Source organism: Oncorhynchus tshawytscha, unplaced genomic scaffold (assembly GCF_018296145.1).
Source record: "Oncorhynchus tshawytscha isolate Ot180627B unplaced genomic scaffold, Otsh_v2.0 Un_contig_785_pilon_pilon, whole genome shotgun sequence".
NCBI lineage: Eukaryota > Metazoa > Chordata > Actinopteri > Salmoniformes > Salmonidae > Oncorhynchus > Oncorhynchus tshawytscha.
The window spans coordinates 118,867-139,450 of NW_024609721.1; the positions used below are offsets into that span (position 1 = coordinate 118,867).

A 20,584-nucleotide genomic window follows, 5' to 3' on the forward strand; every position below is an offset into this window, starting at 1 on the left:
TCGACCTCGAATGACTACATCTCTGAATATGTACATTTCTCAATTATGGGGTTTGTATCTAATTCTTGTATAAAATTAATGAGTAAAGATGAAACTATTTGTGAAATTATGTAATATGATGTTAAACCTTTAATGTGAAAGAATTGTATGGCGTCATGGACCAGCCCTTTTCTACTGTTACGAATAAAAAACCCTCCTGAGGAAATCCTCTTCAGACCACATGTACCTCAATGGACACCGAGGGGGCACAGGTTGAGTTCAGACCACAAAAACCTCAGTATAAGCTAAGGTTGTAATGGTTGTTGAATTCCTAACCATACCACGTGGAGCATTGGCTACACGGCTGGAAATGGTTGAACTCGAGACTATCGATCCTGACAGAATAAGAGCAAATCTTAGATACGAATTACTAGTCTTCATATCTACTGTTTGTTTGCTTATGCATTTCTGTGATTATTGAGTTAATAAATAAATTATTATGACATTTGATGTATGGATGATTCATAGTGAAGACTGGGTTCGTGCAGATAAACAATTTATGATGTTTGGAATGAGACTAACGTGAGTTAAAGAATAATTCATTAATTAGAAGACTAATTGATCAGATATTAAAATATCTGAAGAGTTCTATTCGGAAAATTATAATTTTGTAATCTGAAGATTTTCCTTGGTGCCCCGACTTCCTAGTTAATTATATTTACATGATTAGATTAATCACGTAATAATAATTACAGAGAATTGATTTGATAACATAACAGTCTTCACTTTAATGCCAAAGACACGACATATTAGTAACATGTTCAACTACTTAAGACATTGGCTCAAATCTAGGTTGTGCCTTTATTTTTCAGAGACAATTAACAACGATGGAAGAATATTTCACTTCTCTCATTGGGATTTGAGAAGTCAAATCCCAAACTCCAGCCTGGTATGCTTCGCAAGTGTTCCCGGAAGTCTCGTGATGTTGGGCCTTTGGGTGTAGAAACAGGGAGGGCCACTTCTGTGGATATTGCACACAGGGCAGTTCTAACCATTCATTCAGTTAAATGAAGACAATAGATGTGGACTCACCAGGCAGGCTTGGACTGACCAGCCTCTCTCAGCTTCTGGAGGAAGGAGGATGTGGCTTTCCTTTCCGGTGTTGCCTCCTTCTCTGGTGGTTGGGCCAGACCCTTCTTCTCTGGTGGTTGGGCCAGACTCTCCTTCTCTGAAGGCTGGGCCAGACTCTCCTTCCCTGAAGGCTGGGCCAGACTCTTCTTCTCTGAGGGCTGGGCCAGACTCTTCTTCTCTGAGGGCTGGGCCAGACTCTTCTTCTCTGAGGGCTGGGCCAGACTCTTCTTCTCTGAGGGCTGGGCCAGACTCTTCTTCTCTGAGGGCTGGGCCAGACTCTTCTTCTCTGAGGGCTGGGCCAGACTCTTCTTCTCTGAGGGCTGGGCCAGACTCTTCTTCTCTGAGGGCTGGGCCAGACTCTTCTTCTCTGAGGGCTGGGCCAGACTCTTCTTCTCTGAGGGTCGGGCCAGACTCTTCTTCTCTGAGGGTCGGGCCAGACTCTTCTTCCCTGGTACTGGTTGTTCTTTGGGTTCTACTGCTGGACACGGGCTTGTTTGGGGAGGCTCTTCTGTCTCTATGCTGCACAGGGACAGAGTCAACTTCCTGGAGAATGAACACAATAGGGATGTGGTAAATTGAAAATTATCTTAACATTTAAACTGCCATTTTGTTCAGTTTCTGTTAAAAAAAAATAAGAACAAGTGATACAATTCCACATGAATTCACAATGCAGAATATGGTCCTAATGCGTATGACCGCTAGGGTACAATGAAGATCAATCTACCACAGTCCTAGATTCAGTAGGCTACCGGTAGTCTACTGTCATTTCATATTATAAGACAAAAACACATTACCTAGCAATGATTCATAAGAAAAATAGTTGGGAGAGCTTGCAGAGTAATAATTGTACAATTTCTCCACCAAGGCCATCATGGCATCTTGTAGTCTGGTTCTAGATATGCCATGAGGGTATTGAAAACAACATCCTCTACCATTGACAATGGCTGCATATCAATTGCAGTCATTTCTGGAATCAGGTTCTCACTCCCATATCACAGTTCTTTAGTGTGAAGCAGTCTGATGTCTGTTGTTGGGGGCCTGTGCTGCCGCCAGCAGCGGTGTGTCTCACGGTGCGTCCCTTTCAGATGGTTAGACATCTGTACTACCATTACTGTACCTCAATTACACCTCGCACACTTTGCATTTCACCACTTTCTCAAAGTATTGCCATTTGCCAGACAGGATTTTGTTGCTGTCGCTTGCCCTTTTCTGCCATTTTCCTAACTTAAGAAGATCTTTATATATCTGTGGCATATAATTGTAAAGATGTATATATATCTCCTCCTTACATTGTAACATTGTTGCGTTGGGTATGTACATCTTTTTATGTTCCCTTTATGATGAGGATCAGGACCTGTTAGTGGTAGTTTTGTAAACATTTAACATCCCAATTTCATTTAAATGTTCACACACCTAGAACAGAATAAGACAGATTCTAGAACACCTTCCTTGGACTACACAGATAAAACATAAAAGGTCTGCTCTAAACCATCAACTAACCTAACCCAGGTCTCCTGTCCTGTGTTAGCACTGATCTGATTATTATGAACTATAATAGGTAGAGACAAAATGGCCCAACAAAGCCAGGAGATGGGATTAAGATCAGTCTACAGAGCCACCATACTGAACCAGTCCAGTAGACTGACCAAGGTGTCTCTTCCTTCTTCGGCATACTGCGAGATGGCGTCTTTTGTTTGCCGACAGAAAACCGACAGGGAGGAGAGTCCAGCACTGCATCATATCCCCTGGAGAAAAGGAAACATCAGGGAGGTATAAAAGGAGGGGGAACACCAGTGAGGTATAGAAGAAGGGGGAACACCAGGGAGGTATAAAAGAGGGGGGATCACCAGGGGGTATAAAAGAGGGGGAACACCAGGGGGTATAAAGAGGGGGAACACCAGGGGGTATAAAAGAGGGGGAACACCAGGGGGGTATAGAAGAGGGGGAACACCAGGGGGTATAAAAGAGGGGGAACACCAGGGGGATATAAAAGAGGGGGAACACCAGGGGGTATAAAAAAGGAGGGGGACACCAGGGGGTATAAAAGGAGGGGGACACCAGGGGGTATAAAGAGGGGGAACACCAGGGGGGTATAAAAGGAGGGGGGAACACCAGGGAGGTATAAAAAGAACACCAGGGGGTATAAAAGAGGGGGGAACACCAGGGGGTATAAAGAAGGGGGAACACCGGGGGGGGTATAGAAGAAGGGAGCACCAGGGAGGTATAGAAGGGGGAACACCAGGGAGGTATAGAAGGGGGAACACCAGGGAGGTATAGAAGAAGGGGAACACCAGGGGGTATAGAAGGCGGAACACCAGGGAGGTATAGAAGGAGGGGAAACACCGGGTACCAGGGAGGTATAGAAGGAGGGGGAACACCAGGGAGGTATAGAAGAAGGGGGAACACCAGGGAGGTATAGAAGAAGGGGGAACACCAGGGGGTATAGAAGGGGAACACCAGGGGGTATAGGGGGGAACACCAGGGAGGTATAAAAGGAGGGGAAACACCAGGGGGGTATAGAAGAGGGGGACACCAGGGAGGTATAGAAGGAGGGGGAACACCAGGGAGGTATAGAAGAGGGGGACACCAGGGAGGTATAGAAGGAGGGGAACACCAGGGGGTATAGGGGGACACCAGGGAGGTATAGAAGGAGGGGAACACCAGGGAGGTATAAAGGAGGGGGAACACCAGGGGGTATAGAAGAGGGGGACACCAGGGAGGTATAGAAGAGGGGGAACACCAGGGAGGTATAGAAGGAGGGGAGACAACAGGGAGGTATAAAAGGAGGGGGAACACCAGGGGGTATAGAAGGAGGGGGAACACCAGGGGGGTATAAAAGGAGGGGGAACACCAGGGGGTATAGAAGGAGGGGGAACACCAGGGAGGTATAAAAGGAGGGGGACACCAGGGAGGTATAGAAGGAGGGGAACAACAGGGAGGTATAAAGGAGGGGGAACACCATGGGGGTATAAAAGAGGGGAGGAACATCAGAGAAGTGTAGAGGAAACAAATTTTTCCCCTATTTGAATCAATATAACACATCTACAACAAGACTAAAAACAACAAACTCATTGTCAAGCGTTCCATTACAGTATCGAGTTGGGATGCATCTTACCCGTCTGCTGCCTGTCCGTTGCACTGTGGTGTCAGGGCAGTGATAGGCTGCTTTACAGGGCCGTGGTCATCTTCATCATCATCATCATCACCACAGGTCAAGAGCAATGGAGAGGCTGTTCTGTCCTTGTCCTCATCCCCCTCCTGCTGCTTCATGGGGCTGGAGGTCTTGATGGGAGCGTGCTTTTTAAATGGGCTCTCTACCTCAGCCAAGGAAAACACAGAAAAGGGTTGATGATTTCTACAGATAACTTGCTGATGTCATACAGAGGTGGGCTGGTGAAACATTAACATATGCCCAGAGATACTGCCCCAGTAACAAGCCATTTCAGTCCCTAGCTATCAGTTATCAACAGTCATCACCTACCAGTATCCAGCAAAGTGCTCTCTGCTCTCCCCTCCTTGTGCATCTCTTCTCCTTGGGGCACCTGGTGTCAACAGATCATAAGTGTACATTCTGACATTTCATTTCATTCCATTGCAGAATAGTACGAGGTGTTTTACCGCTTCACTAGTCTCTGGAACTGATGGTTCTCTCCTCTCCTTCTCTACAGGGTTACCAGTCTTCTCCTCCTTCTCTACAGGGTTACCAGTCTTCTCCTCCTTCTCTACAGGGGTGAAGGTCGGAGAGGGAGGCAGAGGGGGAAGCTCTTCCCCAACATCAGAGGGAGAATCTGCAGGACATATTAAGTCACATTAGTTATTGGGGGTCCAGAGACAAGGTAACATACCGGACAGATGATGGGTCATAGGGATGGGCATTTTAAAATAAAACATTGCTCTACTCTGACCAACCAGAATGACGCAAAACGCCACGACAGCAAACAGTGTTGTTTTCAGGGTGTTAAATCAGTACAGTAGCCTATTCTAACAACCACAGTGAAAGAGAAGTCTGACGTTCGCCATCATAGAAATAAGGATGTGACAAATGGAAAACATTTACTTAAACATCCCTTTTTTGTCGGTTTTCAGCCCCTTTTGAGTATGACTGCTAGGGGGCAATTAAGTTCTCTGTGTTGGACAATGACTCTTACTGCAGTCCTCTGGGTTTTGTCAAGTCAAAATGGACTTTTCCTAGAAGGTTTAGGAAAACATCTGCAGCAGGTTATGAGAATTAAGGCAGCAGGTTATGAGAATTAAGGCAGCAGGTTAGGAGAATTAAGGCAGCAGGTTAGGAGAATTAACGCAGCAGGTTAGGAGAATTAAGGCAGCAGGTTAGGAGAATTAACGCAGCAGGTTAGGAGAATTAATGTAGCAAGTTAGGAGAATTAGGTTAAGGTTAGAAAAACATTACATTTTTCATGTCAATTTGATAAAAGCTGCATCCCATCTAGACATGACCCTGTTCCCCACCCACTCAGCAATAGTTAATGCCACTTTTAGGTTCTCTACTGTGTGCCTCTCCTCCATGTTCTCAGTGGTACTTCATCCCACTTCATTTGTATTTATTATGGATCTCCATTAGCTGGTGCCTAGGCAGCAGCTACTCTTCATGGGGTTTATTATGGATCTCCATTAGCTGGTGCCTAGGCAGCAGCTACTCTTCCTGGGGTTTATTATGGATCTCCATTAGCTGGTGCCAAGGCAGCAGCTACTCTTCCTGGGGTTTATTATGGATCCCCATTAGTTCCTGCCAAGGCAGCAGCTACTCTTCCTGGGGTTTATTATGGATCCCCATTAGCTGGTGCCTAGGCAGCAGCTACTCTTCCTGGGGTTTATTATGGATCCCCATTAGTTCCTGCCAAGGCAGCAGCTACTCTTCCTGGGGTTTATTATGGATCTCCATTAGCTGGTGCCTAGGCAGCAGCTACTCTTCATGGGGTCCAGCCAAATTAAGGCAGTTCATACAATTTTAAAAACATTCAAATAGATTTTCTGATTTCACAACACACCGTGTGCCCTCAGGCCCCAACTCCACCACTACAAAACAAAATCTGTGTGTATGCATGTGTCTATGTTTGTGTTGCTTCACAGTCCCCTGTTTCTTAAATCTGATTCTCCTGCTGTATCAGTTACTTGATGTAGAATAGAGTTCCATGTAGTCATGGCTCTATGTAGTACTGTGTGCCTCCCATAGTCAGTTCTGGACTTGGGGACTATGAAGAGCCCCTTTGTGGCATGTATTGTGGGGTATGCATGGGTGTCCAAGCTGTGCGCCAGTAATTCAAAACAGACAGCTCGGTGCATTCAACATGTTAATACCTCTCATAAATACAAGTAGTGATGAAGTCAATCTCTCCTCCACTTTGAGCCAGGAGAGATGGACATGCATATTATTATTAGCTCTCTGTGTACATCCAAGGGCCAGCTGTGCTGCCCTGTTCTGAACCAATTTTCTTAAGTCCTTTTTTTGTGTTACCTGACCACACGACCGAACAGTAGTCCAGGTGCGACAAAACTAGGGCCTGTAGGACCTGCCTTGTTGATAGTGTTGTTAAGAAGGTAGAAACTAGGGCCTGTAGGACCTGCCTTATTGATAGTGTTGTTAAGAAGGTAGAAACTAGGGCCTGTAGGACCTGCCTTATTGATAGTGCTGTTAAAAAGGCAGAGTAATGCTTTATTATGGACACCCATGCAATGTTAATGATCCCAATTTTGTCTTTCTAGAAATAAAATGGGGCCAATGTGTGATATTGGGATAAACATTACTACATGGTTTGAAAGAAAATCAAAATGTGCCGAATACAACAAGTGTAGACCGTACAGTGAAACGCTGACTACAACAAGTGTAGACCGTACAGTGAAACGCTGACTGCAACAAGTGTAGACCGTACAGTGAAACGCTGACTGCAACAAGTGTAGACCGTACAGTGAAACGCTGACTGACAAGCCCTTAACTCTCTTTGTCTTAACTGCATTGTTGGTTATGAAAATTTAGTTAAGTAAAAAGAAAAAGAGCAACAATAAAATAACAATAAAAGGGCTCTATACAGGGGGTACATGTTAGTAATGAGGCTATATACAGGGTGTTACGGTACTGAGTCAATGTGCAGGGGTTACATGTTAGTAATGAGGCTCTATACAGGGGGTACCGGTACTGAGTCAATGTGAGGGGGTACATGTTAGTAATGAGGCTATATACAGGGGGTACCGGTACTGAGTCAATGTGAGGGGGTACATGTTAGTAATGAGGCTATATACAGGGGGTACCGGTACTGAGTCAATGTGAGGGGGTACATGTTAGTAATGAGGCTATATACAGGTACCGGTACTGAGTCAATGTGAGGGGGCACATGTTAGTAATGAGGCTATATACAGGGGGTACATGTTAGTAATGAGGCTATATACAGGGGGTACTGGTACCGAGTCAATGTGAGGGGGTACATGTTAGTAATGAGGCTATATACAGGGGGTACCGGTACTGAGTCAATGTGAGGGGGCACATGTTAGTAATGAGGCTATATACAGTGCCTTGCGAAAGTATTCGGCCCCCTTGAACTTTGCGACCTTTTGCCACATTTCAGGCTTCAAACATAAATATATAAAACTGTATTTTTTTGTGAATAATCAACAACAATTGGGACACAATCATGAAGTGGAACGACATTTATTGGATATTTCAAACTTTTTTAACAAAATCAAAAACTGAAAAATTGGGCGTGCAAAATTATTCAGCCCCTTTACTTTCAGTGCAGCAAACTCTCCAGAAGTTCAGTGAGGATCTCTGAATGATCCAATGTTGACCTAAATGACTAATGATGATAAATACAATCCACCTGTGTGTAATCAAGTCTCCGTATAAATGCACCTGCACTGTGATAGTCTCAGAGGTCCGTTAAAAGCGCAGAGAGCATCATGAAGAACAAGGAACACACCAAGGCAGGTCCGAGATACTGTTGTGAAGAAGTTTAAAGCCGGATTTGGATACAAAAATATTTCCCAAGCTTTAAACATCCCAAGGAGCACTGTGCAAGCGATAATATTGAAATGGAAGGAGTATCAGACCACTGCAAATCTACCAAGACCTGGCCGTCCCTCTAAACTTTCAGCTCATACAAGGAGAAGACTGATCAGAGATGCAGCCAAGAGGCCCATGATCACTCTGGATGAACTGCAGAGATCTACAGCTGAGGTGGGAGACTCTGTCCATAGGACAACAATCAGTCGTATATTGCACAAATCTGGCCTTTAAGGAAGAGAGGCAAGAAGAAAGCCATTTCTTAAAGATATCCATAAAAAGTGTTGTTTAAAGTTTGCCACAAGCCACCTGGGAGACACACCAAACATGTGGAAGAAGGTGCTCTGGTCAGATGAAACCAAAATTTAAACTTTTTGGCAACAATGCAAAACATTATGTTTGGCATAAAAGCAACACAGCTCATCACCCTGACCACACCATCCCCACTGTCAAACATGGTGGTGGCAGCATCATGGTTTGGGCCTGCTTTTCTTCAGCAGGGACAGGGAAAATGGTTAAAATTGATGGGAAGATGGATGGAGCCAAATACAGTACCATTCTGGAAGAAAACCTGATGGAGTCTGCAAAAGACCTGAGACTGGGACGGAGATTTGTCTTCCAACAAGACAATGATCCAAAACATAAAGCAAAATCTACAATGGAATGGTTCAAAAATAAACATATCCAGGTGTTAGAATGGCCAAGTCAAAGTCCAGACCTGAATCCAATCGAGAATCTGTGGAAAGAACTGAAAACTGCTGTTCACAAATGCTGTCCATCCAACCTCACTGAGCTCGAGCTGTTTTGCAAGGAGGAATGGGAAAAAATTTCAGTCTCTCGATGTGCAAAACTGATAGAGACATACCCCAAGCGACTTACAGCTGTAATCGCAGCAAAAGGTGGCGCTACAAAGTATTAACTTAAGGGGGCTGAATAATTTTGCACGCCCAATTTTTTGATTTTTGATTTGTTAAAAAAGTTTGAAATATCCAATAAATGTCGTTCCACTTCATGATTGTGTCCCACTGGTTGTTGATTCTTCACAAAAAATACAGTTTTATATCTTTATGTTTGAAGCCTGAAATGTGGCAAAAGGTCGCAAAGTTCAAGGGGGCCGAATACTTTCGCAAGGCACTGTACAGGGGTACCGGTACTGAGTCAATGTGAGGGGGTACATGTTAGTTGAGGTAATATGTACATGTAGGTAGGGGTAAAGTGACTATGCATAGATAATAGCAAATAAAAACGGCGAGTAGCAGCAGTGTAAAACAATGCAAATAGGCCGGGTAACCATTTGATCAGCTGGGAGTTACGCAATAGTCTATCCTACACAATTGCACAGAGAAGACTCAGCGTCCAATCCGAGGCACAAAAACAAAAACTCATTACCTTGATGCTTTCTGTTAAATCTAATGAGACTCTACTGTAAATCAAGCTGACGACATATGGTCAACTTGCTAGGGATATTAGATCCAACATGGGTCCAGGCACAATGGTCTTCACCGGCATTTATTTTTATTTTTTTATTTATCCGTTATTTTACCAAGTTGACTGAGAACACGTTCTCATTTGCAGCAACGACCTGGGGAATAGTTACAGGGGAGAGGAGGGGGATTAATGAGCCAATTGTAAACTGGGGATTATTAGGTAGCCATGATGGTTTGAGGGCCAGATTGGGAATTTAGCCAGGACACCGGGGTTAACACCCCTAATCTTACGATAAGTGTCATGAGATCTTTAATGACCTCAGAGAGTCAGGACACCCGTTTAACGTCCCATCCGAAAGACAGCACCCTACACAGGGCAGTGTCCCCAATCACTGCCCTGGGACATTGGGATATTTTTTAGACCAGAGGAAAGAATGCCTCCTACTGGCCCTCCAACACCACTTCCAGCAGCATCTGGTCTCCCATCCAGGAACTGACCAGGACCAACGCTGCTTAACTTCAGAAGCAAGCCAGCAGTGGTATGCAGACGAATGAGGCATAACGAATGAGACGCCAAAATATTATATTCTGGACATTCCTCGCCAACAACTCTTTTCCAGCACGTTGGCTATTCCATTGCATGTGCTGTCACCACAGCTGTTCATCACTTGAATGTCGTTCAAAATTCCTTCCTGGATCAGATGTGGAAAAATAATCACCAAACACGTATCCAATAAGTATTATGCATAATTATTGAAGAACCACACTAATGACATTATCAATTTAGGTATCAAGGTGAGGTGACATTCAGTAATATGGAAGAAAATATAAACGGAACATGTACTCAATTGTCATACTTGAGTAAAAGTAAAGATACCTTAATAGAAAATGACTCAAGTCACCCAGTAACATAATACAATATTTGGTTTGAAACATTTTTTTAATTTAACCTTTATTTAACCAGGTAAGCCAGTTGAGAACAAGTTCTCATTTACAACTGCGACCTGGCCAAGATAAAGCAAAGCAGTGCAACCCAAACAACAACACAGAGTTACACATGGAACAGACAAGCGTACAGTCAATAACACAATAGGGAAAAAAAGAAAGTCTATACAGGGTGTGCAAATGGCATGAGGTGGTAAGGCAATAAATAGGACATAGTAGCAAAGTAATTACAATTTAGCAGATTAACACTGGAGTGATAGATGAGCAGATGATGGTTTGTAAGTAGTTTATGTGTCGGGGGGGCTAGGGTCAGTCTGTTATATCTGGAGTATTTCTCCTGTCTCAGCCTCCAGTATTTATGCTGCAGTAGTTTATGTGTCGGGGGGCTAGGGTCAGTCTGTTATATCTGGAGTATTTCTCCTGTCTCAGCCTCCAGTATTTATTTATAGTTTGTGTAATGGGGGCTAGGGTCAGTCTGTTATATCTGGAGTATTTCTCCTGTCTCAGCCTCCAGTATTTATTTATAGTTTGTGTAATGGGGGCTAGGGTCAGTGTTATATCTGGAGTATTTCTCCTGTCTCAGCCTCCAGTATTTATTTATAGTTTGTGTAATGGGGGCTAGGGTCAGTCTGTTATATCTGGAGTATTTCTCCTGTCTCAGCCTCCAGTATTTATGCTGCAGTAGTTTATGTGTCGGGGGGCTAGGGTCAGTCTGTTATATCTGGAGTGTTTCTCCTGTCTCAGCCTCCAGTATTTATGCTGCAGTAGTTTATGTGTCGGGGGCTAGGGTCAGTGTTATATCTGGAGTATTTCTCCTGTCTTACCCGGTGTCCTGTGTGAATTTAAGTATGCTCTCTCTAATTCTCTCTTTCTTTCTCTCTCTCGGGGACTTGAACCCTAGGATCATGCCTCAGGACTACCTGGCATGATGACTCCTTGTTGTCTGGAAGAAAAACAAACGCACACCTATTTAGGCGAGGTGCTGGCTAGCGGAGTAGAAAACTTTTTAATTGAAAAAAATTAAAAACAGCCAAGCTGTCTTCATCAGGGTATAATCACAAACACTGACACTATATAAACGAGTGATCCCGCAAAAGACACAGGTATCTGTAATCATGGCCAAGAGTAGCCTAATATCATTGGTTAATTATCAAATATTAAAATGGCATACAAAGAACAGCATACAAACAACAAATGGATAGCATACGATCATAGAGTCATTTGACTACACAAGCTTACAAACAATTACAATGGCAAAGTCACAATAATCACAAGAATGGCTTCAGATCAAAGTTTAAGTTGAGACCAAAGGGAGGGAGCAAGGGCCTTTAAGTTAAAGATCCAGGCAGCCTCTCGTTTTGACAATAAATTATCAAGGTCACCCCCTCTCCTAGGGAGGGTTACATGTTCGATGCCAATATAAAGCAGAGACAAAATCGAGTGGCCTGCCTCCAAGAAGTGGTGCCGCAACTGGTTAAGTAAAGTTTTTACACCTATTGGTGCTACGATGTTCTGAGATACGTACTTTTAATTTGCGCTTTGTATTACCTACATAACTTTTACCACAAGGACAAGTTACAAGATAAATAACTGCCTTAGTGGAACACGTAATAGCACCTTTAATTGGGATCCGTTTCCCTGTTTGTGGGTGTTTGAAGGATCTACATTTATAAGTGCCGTTGCATTGAGCACAGCCATTACATTTGTAATTTCCATCCAGTAGGGGTGCAAATAGACATGGTTCAGGAATATCTTGGGGTGGTAAATCAGAGTGTACCAATTGGTCTCTGAGATTTCTGCCCAGTGAGAATACGACCAAGGGAAGGTCCGAAAACACATTACCGTGACTATAATCGGATTTTAGAATGTGCCAATGTTTGTGAACAATTCCGTTAATTTGTTCAAAACACTTTGAATAGTTAGAACACAAGAATGCGTCTTTTTGCGAGACTGACCTTGAAAAAGGTCATGTTTAGTTTAGAATTTTCTCAATGGCAATATTAATCTGATCATTTTTGTAGCCCCTCTCGAACTTTCTTTGCGTCTCAGCCATATTTCTATCGAAATCTGATTATTCTTTTGATTCGACAGAATTGGCTGTAGGGCAAACTATTTTTCAAGGGAAGTGGGTGACAACTATCAGCCCTCAACAAACTGTTACGATCAGTGGACTTCCTATAAAGATCAGTCTATAGAACATTATCTTCACACAAGATCAGAAGATCAAGAAAACTGATTTAACTCCTTGTTGTCCCCAGTCCACCTGGCCGTGCTGCTGCTCCAGTTTCAACTGTTCTGCCTGCGGCTATGGAACCCTGACCTGTTTACTGTGATTACTATTATTTGAACATGCTAGTCATTTATGAACATTTGAAAATCTTGGCCATGTTCTGTTATAATCTCCACCCGGCACAGCCAGAAGAGGACTGGCCACCTCTCATAGCGTGGTTCCTCTCTAGGTTTCTTCCTAGGATTTGGCCTTTCTAGGGAGTTTTTCCTAGCCACCGTGCTTCTATACCTGCATTGCTTGCTGTTTGGGTATTTAGGCTGGTATTCTGTACAGCACTTTGATATATAAATACATTTGATTTGAAGTAGTGATACTGGTGTGCAAAAGAGCAGCAAAGTAAATAAAAACAATATGGGGATAAGGTAGGTAGATTGGGTGGGCTATTTACAGATGTACAGCTGCAGCGATCGGTTAGCTGATGTTTAAAGTTAGTGAGGGAAATGTAAGTCTCCAACAATTCGTTCCAGTCACTGGCAGGAAAGGCGGCCAAAGGAGGTGCTGGCTTTGGGGATGACCAGTGAGATATACCTGCTGGAGCGCATGCTACGGGTGGGTGTTATCGTGACCAGTAAGCTGAGATAAGGCGGAGCTTTACCTAGCATAGATTTATAGATGACCTGGAGCCAGTGGATCTGGCGATGAATATGTAGCAAGGGCCAGCCGACTAGCGCATACAGGTCGCAGTGGTGGGTGGTGTAAGGTGCTTCGGTAACAAAACAGATGGCACTGTGATAGACTACATACAATTTGCTGAGAAGAGTATTGGAAGCTATTTTGTAGATGACATCGCCGAAGTCGAGGATTGATAGGATAGTCAGTTTTACTAGGGTAAGCTTGGCGGTGTGAGTGAAGGAGGCTTTGTTGTGGAATAGAAAGTTGGATCTAGATTTGATTTTGGATTGGTGATGTTTAATATGTGTCTGGAAGGAGAGTTTACAGTCTAGCCAGACACCTAGGTATTTGTAGTTGTCCACGTATTCTAGGTCAGAACCGTCCAGAGTAGTGATGCTAGTCGGGCGGGCGGGTGCGGGCAGCGGACAGTTGAAAAGCATGCATTTGGTTTTGCTAGCGTTTAAGAGAAGTTAGAGGCCACGGAAGGAATGTTGTTAGGCATTGAAGCTCGTTTGGAGGTTAGTTAACACAGTGTCCAAAGAAGGGCCAGATGTATACAGAATGGTGTCGGCTGCATAGAGGTGGATCAGGGAATCACCCGCAGCAAGAGCGACATTGTTGATATATACAGAGAAAAGAGTCGGCCTGAGAATTTAACAGGCCCTCCGATTTGACACATTGAACTCTGTCTGCAAAGTAGTTGGTGAACCAGGCGAGACAGTCGTTAGAGAAACCAAGGCTATGGATTCTGCCGATAAGAATACGGTGATTGACAGTCAAAAGCCTTTGACAGGTCTATGAAGACGGCTGCACAGTACTGTCGTTTATTGATGGCGGTTCTGATATTGTTTAGTACATTGAGCGTGGCTTAGGTGAACCGGTACGGTGGGATTCGAAATGGTCAGTGATCTGTTTATTAACTGGACTTTCAAAGACTTTAGAGGCAGGGCAGGATAGATATAGGTCTATAGCAGTTTGGGTATAGAGTGTCACTCCCTTTGAAGAGGGGGGGGATGACCGCGACAGCTTTCCAATTTTTAGGGATCTCGGACTATACGAAAGAGGTTGAAAAGGCTGGTAATAGGGGTTGCAACAATGGCGGCAGATAGTTTTAGAAAGAGAGGGTCCAGATTGTCTAGCCCAGCTGATTTGTACGGGTCCAGGTTTTGCAGCTCTTTCAGAAAATCTGCTATCTGGATTTGGGTGAAGGAGAAGCTAGGGAGGCTCAGGTGAGTAGCTGCGGGGGGGGGGAAGCGGAGCTGTTGGCCAGGGTTGGAGTAGCCAGGAGGAAGGCATGGCCAGCCGTAGAGAAATTATGCTTGACATTTTCGATTATCATGGATTTATCGGTGGTGACCGTGTTACCTGGCCTCAGGAGGTGCTCTTGTTCTCCATGGACTTTAAAGTGTCCCAAAACTTTTTGGAGTTAGAGCTACAGGATGCAAATTTCTGCTTGAAAAAGCTAGCCTTTGCTTTCCTGACTGACTGCGTATATTGGTTCTTGACATCCATGAACAGTTGCATATCGCGGGGACTATTCGATGCTATTGCAGTCCACCACAAGATGGTTTTGTGCTGGTCAAGGGCAGTCAGGTCTGGAGTGAAGCAAGGGCTATATCTGTTCTTAGTTCTGCATTTTTTGAAAGGGGCATGCTTATCTAAGATGGTGAGGAAATTACTTTTAAAGAACGACCAGGCATCCTCAACTGACGGGATGAGGTCAATATCCTTCCAGGATAATAAGTGTTTTAGGGAGCGTTTGACAGTGATGAGGGGTGGTCGTTTGACCGCAGACCAATAGCGGATACAGGCAATGATCGCTGAGATCCTGATTGAAAACAGCAGAGGTGTATTTGGAGGGCAAGTTGGTCAGGATAATATCTATGAGGGTGCCCATGTTCACAGATTTTGAGTTGTACTGGTGGGTTCCTTGATGATATGTGTGAGATTGAGGGCATCTAGCTTAGATTGTAGGACTGCCGGGGTGTTTAGCATATCCCAGTTTAGGTCACCTAACAGAACAAACTCTGAAGCTAGATGGGGGAGATCAATTCACAAATGGTGTCCAGGGCACAGCTGGGAGTTGAGGAGGGTCGATAGTAGGCATCAACAGTGAGAGACTTATTTCTGGAGAAATTCATTTTTCAAATTAGAAGTTCGAGCTGTTTGGGTATAGACCTGGAAAGTATGACAGAACTTTGCAGGCTCTCTCTGCAGTAGATTGCAACTCCTCCCCCTTTGGCAGTTCTATCTTGACGGAAAATGTTATAGTTGGGTATGGAAATCTCAGAATTTTTGGTGGCCTTCCTAAGCCAGGATTCAGACACGGCAAGGACATCAGGGTTGGCGGAGTGTGCTAAAGCAGTGAGTAAAACAAACTTAGGGAGGAGGCTTCTGATGTTAACATGCATGAAACCAAGGCTTTTTCGATCACAGAAGTCAACAAATGAGAGTGCCTGGGGACACGCAGGGCCTGGGTTAACCTCCACATCACTAGAGGAACAGAGGAGGAGTAGGATGAGGGTACAGCTAAAGGCTATCAAAACTGGTCGTCGAGAGCGTTGGGCACAAAGAATCAAAGGAGCAGATTTCTGGGTGTGGTAGAATAGATTCAGGCCATAATGTGCAGACAGGGGTATGGTGGGGTGCGGGTACAGTGGAGGTAGGCCCAGGCACTGAGTGGTAAGAGAGGTTGCATCACTAGACAGCATAGCATGTATGGCATTGTGTGGGCTAGCGGTTTGCTGATGTCAATGTTGTGACCATAGTGCCCCATGGTGGCGGTGGGGTTATGGGTATATGAATACGCTACAGACAATGAACACAAATCACATTTTAGCAATTTGAATGCACAGAAAAACCATGATGAGATCCTGAGGGCCATTGTGGTGCCGTTCATCCATCACCACATGTTTCAGCATGGTGAGATTCTGAGGCCCCTTGTGGTGCCATTCATCCACCACCATCACCTCATGTTTCAGCATGATAATGCACAGCCCCATGTCGCATGGATCTGTACACAATTCCTGGATATAACAACAACCTACACTGCCATAAATGCAAGGACCGAAAAGTTGTTTTACATCACCCGATTTTAGACAAATCCATCAAGACCTCAACCACGATAAAGGATTAAACATACACATGTCCAAAAGTATGTGGACACCTGCTTGTCAAACATCTCATTCCAAAATCATGGGCATTAATATGGAGTTGGTCCCTCTGCTGCTATAACAGCCTCCACTCTTCTGGGAAGGCTTTATACTAGATGTTGGAACAGGGACTTGTTTCCATTCAGCCACATGAGCATTAGTGAGGTCGGGCACGGATGCTGGGCGATTAGACCTGGTTTGCAGTCGACTTCACAAACTTATCACAAAGGTGTTCGGTGGGGTTGAGGTCAAGACTCTGTGCAGGCCAGGCAAGTTCTTCCACACCGATCTCAACAAACCATTTCTGTATGGATCTTGCTTTGTGCACAGGGGCATTGTAATGCTGAAACAGGAAAGGGTCTTCCCCAAACTGTTGGCACAAAGTTGGAAGCACAGAAATGGTTTATCCATATCATTGCCCATGATTTTGGCATAAGATGTTTGACGAGCAGGTATCCACATACTTTTGGTCATGTAGTGTAAGATATTAAATTCCATGAAAAAAAAAAACACTAAATAAGAGTTTTACACTATCGGTCAAAAGTTTTAGAAAACCCCTTGAATGAAGAGGTGTTCTTTATTTTAGCTATTTTCTACATTCGAGAATAATAGTGAAGTCGTGAAATGATAGTGAACTACGAAATAACTCATGTAGTAACCAAAAGTGTTAAACAAATAAAAATCTATTTTATATTTCAGATTCTTCAAATAGCCACACTTTGCCTTGACGACAGCTTTGCACAATCTTGGCACTCTCAACCAGCTTTATGAGGTAGTCACCTGGAATGCATGTAAATAAACAGGTGTGCCTTGTTAATGGTTCGTTGGTGGAATTTTTCTTTCCTTCTTAAAAACCTCTACGCGGTGTTCCCACCCGCGTTATGGGTGAGCTAACATAGGCTAATCACATTAGCCTGAGGTTGTAAGAAACAAGAAACTTTCCCAGGACATAGACATATCTGATATGGGCAGAAAGCTTAAATTCGTGTTAATCTCCCTGCACTGTCCAGTTTACAGTAGCTATTACAGTGAAAGAATACCATGCTATTGTTTGAGGAGATTTATGAGTCAATGAACATGTATCACTGTGCAAACCAATTAGGCAGATTTGGGCAGACGTGATACAACATTTTGAACAGAAATGCAATGGTTATGTTCACTGTATCAGTCTAAAACTTTGCACATACACAAAAATCGTAATTGCACCAAACCTGGAATAATACATTACGGCCTTTCTCTTCCATTTCAAAGACGATACAAAAAAACATTTTTAAAACATGTTATTTTTACCATTGTATTATCTTTTACCAGATCTAATGTGTTATATTCTCCTACATTAATTTCACATTTCCACAAACATCAAAATGTTTCTTTTCAAATGGTAGCAAGAATATGCATATAGATTTTGGTATGTCATTTTAGGAGAAAATTGAAAAAAGGTTCAAACCCTTGTGTGTTTGAGCCAATCAGTTATCTTGTGACAAGGAACGGGGGTATACAGAAGATAGCCCTATTTGGTAAAAGACAAAGTCCATATTATGGCAAGAACAGCTCAAATAAGCAAAGAGAAACGACAGACCATCATTACTTTAAGACATGAAGGTCAGTCAATACGGAAAATGTCAAGAACATTGAAAGTTTCTTGAAGTGCATTTGCAAAAACCATAAATAAATTTGATTTGAATTTGAAATCGCTATGAAGAAACTGGCTCTCATGAGGACCGCCACAGGAAAGGAAGACCCAGAGTTACCTCTGCTGCAGAGGATAAGTTCATTTAGGAGTTGCCAGCCACAGAAATTGCAGCCCAAATAAATTCTTTAGACTTCAAGTTACAAACATCTCAACAGCAACTGTTCAGAGGCGACTGTGAATCAGGCCTTCATGGTTGAATTGCTGCAACAAAAAAAGACACTACTAAAGGACACCAATAAGAAGAAGAGACTTGCTTGGGCCAAGAAACATGAGCAATGGACATTAGACCGGTGGAAATCTGTCCTTTGGTCTGGAGTCCAAATTGGCGATTTTTGGTTCCTAACGCCATGTTTTTTTTGAGAACGGATGACCTCCCCATGTGTATTTCCCACCAAAAAGCATGGAGGAGGAGGAGGAAGTGTTTTGGTGTGGGGGGTGCTTTTGATTTGTTTAACACTTTCTTGGTTACTACATGATTCCATGTGTTATTTCAGTTTGAAATCTTCACTGTTAACTTTTTATGGCTGCAGGGGCAGTATTGAGTAGCTTGGATGAATAAGGTGCCCAGAGTAAACAGCCTGCTCCTCGCTCTCAGTTGCTAATATATGCATATTATTATTAGTATTGGATAGAAAACACTCTGAAGTTTCTAAAACTGTTTGAATTATGTCTGTGATTATAACAGAACTCATATAGAGAGAAATTCCACTTCCTGTTGTGTTTTTTTTCTTCTAGGGGTGGCAGATCTTCAACCAAGCTCTCATTGAAATTACAGCGAGATATGGATGAGTTTTTACTTCCTACGCCTTCCACTAGATGTCAACAGTCAATAGAACTTTGTCTGACTAATGTGAAGGGGGGTCGAATGAGACCGGAAATAGTCACCACTGCCACGAGTTGACCATGCATTCACTATGCGCGTTCACAGGGGAAGCACCTGCGTTCCATCGCTCATTTGAAGTCATTCTAATTCTCTGGTTGGAATGTTATTCAAGATATATGTAAACCACATTCTAAAGATTGATTCAGTACATTGTTTGACATGTTTCTACTGACTGTTACGGAACTTTTTAACATTTCGTCACGTCATAGGGGACGCGCTTTGTGACTTTGGAATTGTTTACTAAACACGCTAACCAAAGTAGCTAACTGGACATAAATAATGGACATTTTAGAACAAATCAAGCATTTATTGTGGACCTGGGATTCCTAGGACTGCATTCTGATGAAGTTCATCAAAGGTAAGGAAACATTTATCATGTATTTTTTGGTTTCTGTTGACTCCAACATGGCGGCTAATTTTGCTTCTGTTTTGAGCGCCGTCTCAGATTATTGCATGTGTTGCTTTTTCCGTAAAGTTTTTTTTTTTTTTTTTTAAATCTGACACAGCGGTTGCATTAAGGAGAGGTATATCTATAATTCCATGTTTATAACTTGTATTATCATCTACATTTATGATGAGTATTTCTGTTGAAACAATATGGCTATGCAAAATCACCTGATGTTTTTGGAACTAGTGAATCTACATAGCCAATGTAAACTCAGATTTTTTAAAATATAAATATGAACTTTATCAAACAAAACATGCATGTATGTATTGTGTAACATGAAGTCCTATGAGTGTCATCTGATGAAGATAATTCAAGGTTAGTGATTCATTTTATCTTTATTTCTGGTTTTTGTGAATGCTATATTTCACTGGAAAATGGCTGTGCTTATTGTGGTTTGGTGGAGACCTAACATAATCGTTTGTAGTGCTTTCGCTGGAAAGCCTATTTGAAATCGGACACTTTGGTGGGATTAACAACGAGAATAGCTTTCAAATTATATGACATATGTATCTTTTAGGAATTGTAATTATGAGATTTCTGTGGTTTGAATTTGGCGACCTCTATTTTCACTGATAGTTGTCATATCGATCCCGTTATTGGGATTGCAGCCATAACAAGTTAACTCAAAATGATACAACGACAAGGTTCCAGTTTAACAAAGTTTACTAAACCGTATGAACACACTACAAGGTAGCCATCGCACATCAGGCTAGGTCCATCAACAGCAAGACTTCCCGTGCAGGCGCACTCTTGACTGAGTGATAGCCCCGTAATAACAGAAATATAGGGATACTTAAAACATGAACTTAACAATCTCCCCCTTTTCTTTAAAGACAAATAAAACATCAACAACATAATTAAATGCCCAAGTATTATTCAAGTTCCCCATTACAAATGAGTTATGTGACAGTTTGTATTGTATTACTCAAGCTGCCACTTGTGTGACGTCTTTGTCAAAAATGTTTACACAATAGTGGCCTGGATCAAGAGTCACTGGTTGTTGAACATCACT

General features: G+C 43.0%; 1 protein-coding gene across 2 annotated transcripts in view; it reads right to left on the minus strand.

Moving 5' to 3' along the window:
* Positions 1–20,584, minus strand: part of si:ch211-161h7.4 (serine/arginine repetitive matrix protein 2) — a 48,105-nt gene that overhangs the window by 19,359 nt on the left and 8,162 nt on the right. For both annotated transcript variants that reach the window (XM_042317253.1, XM_042317254.1), the window contains exons 4-8: positions 4,729–4,898; positions 4,592–4,652; positions 4,226–4,424; positions 2,757–2,855; positions 1,072–1,653 (exon numbers count right to left, since the gene is read on the minus strand). In XM_042317253.1, the coding sequence (XP_042173187.1) occupies positions 1,072–1,653; positions 2,757–2,855; positions 4,226–4,424; positions 4,592–4,652; positions 4,729–4,898 (1,111 nt within the window). The remainder of the gene's footprint in view (positions 1–1,071; positions 1,654–2,756; positions 2,856–4,225; positions 4,425–4,591; positions 4,653–4,728; positions 4,899–20,584) is intronic.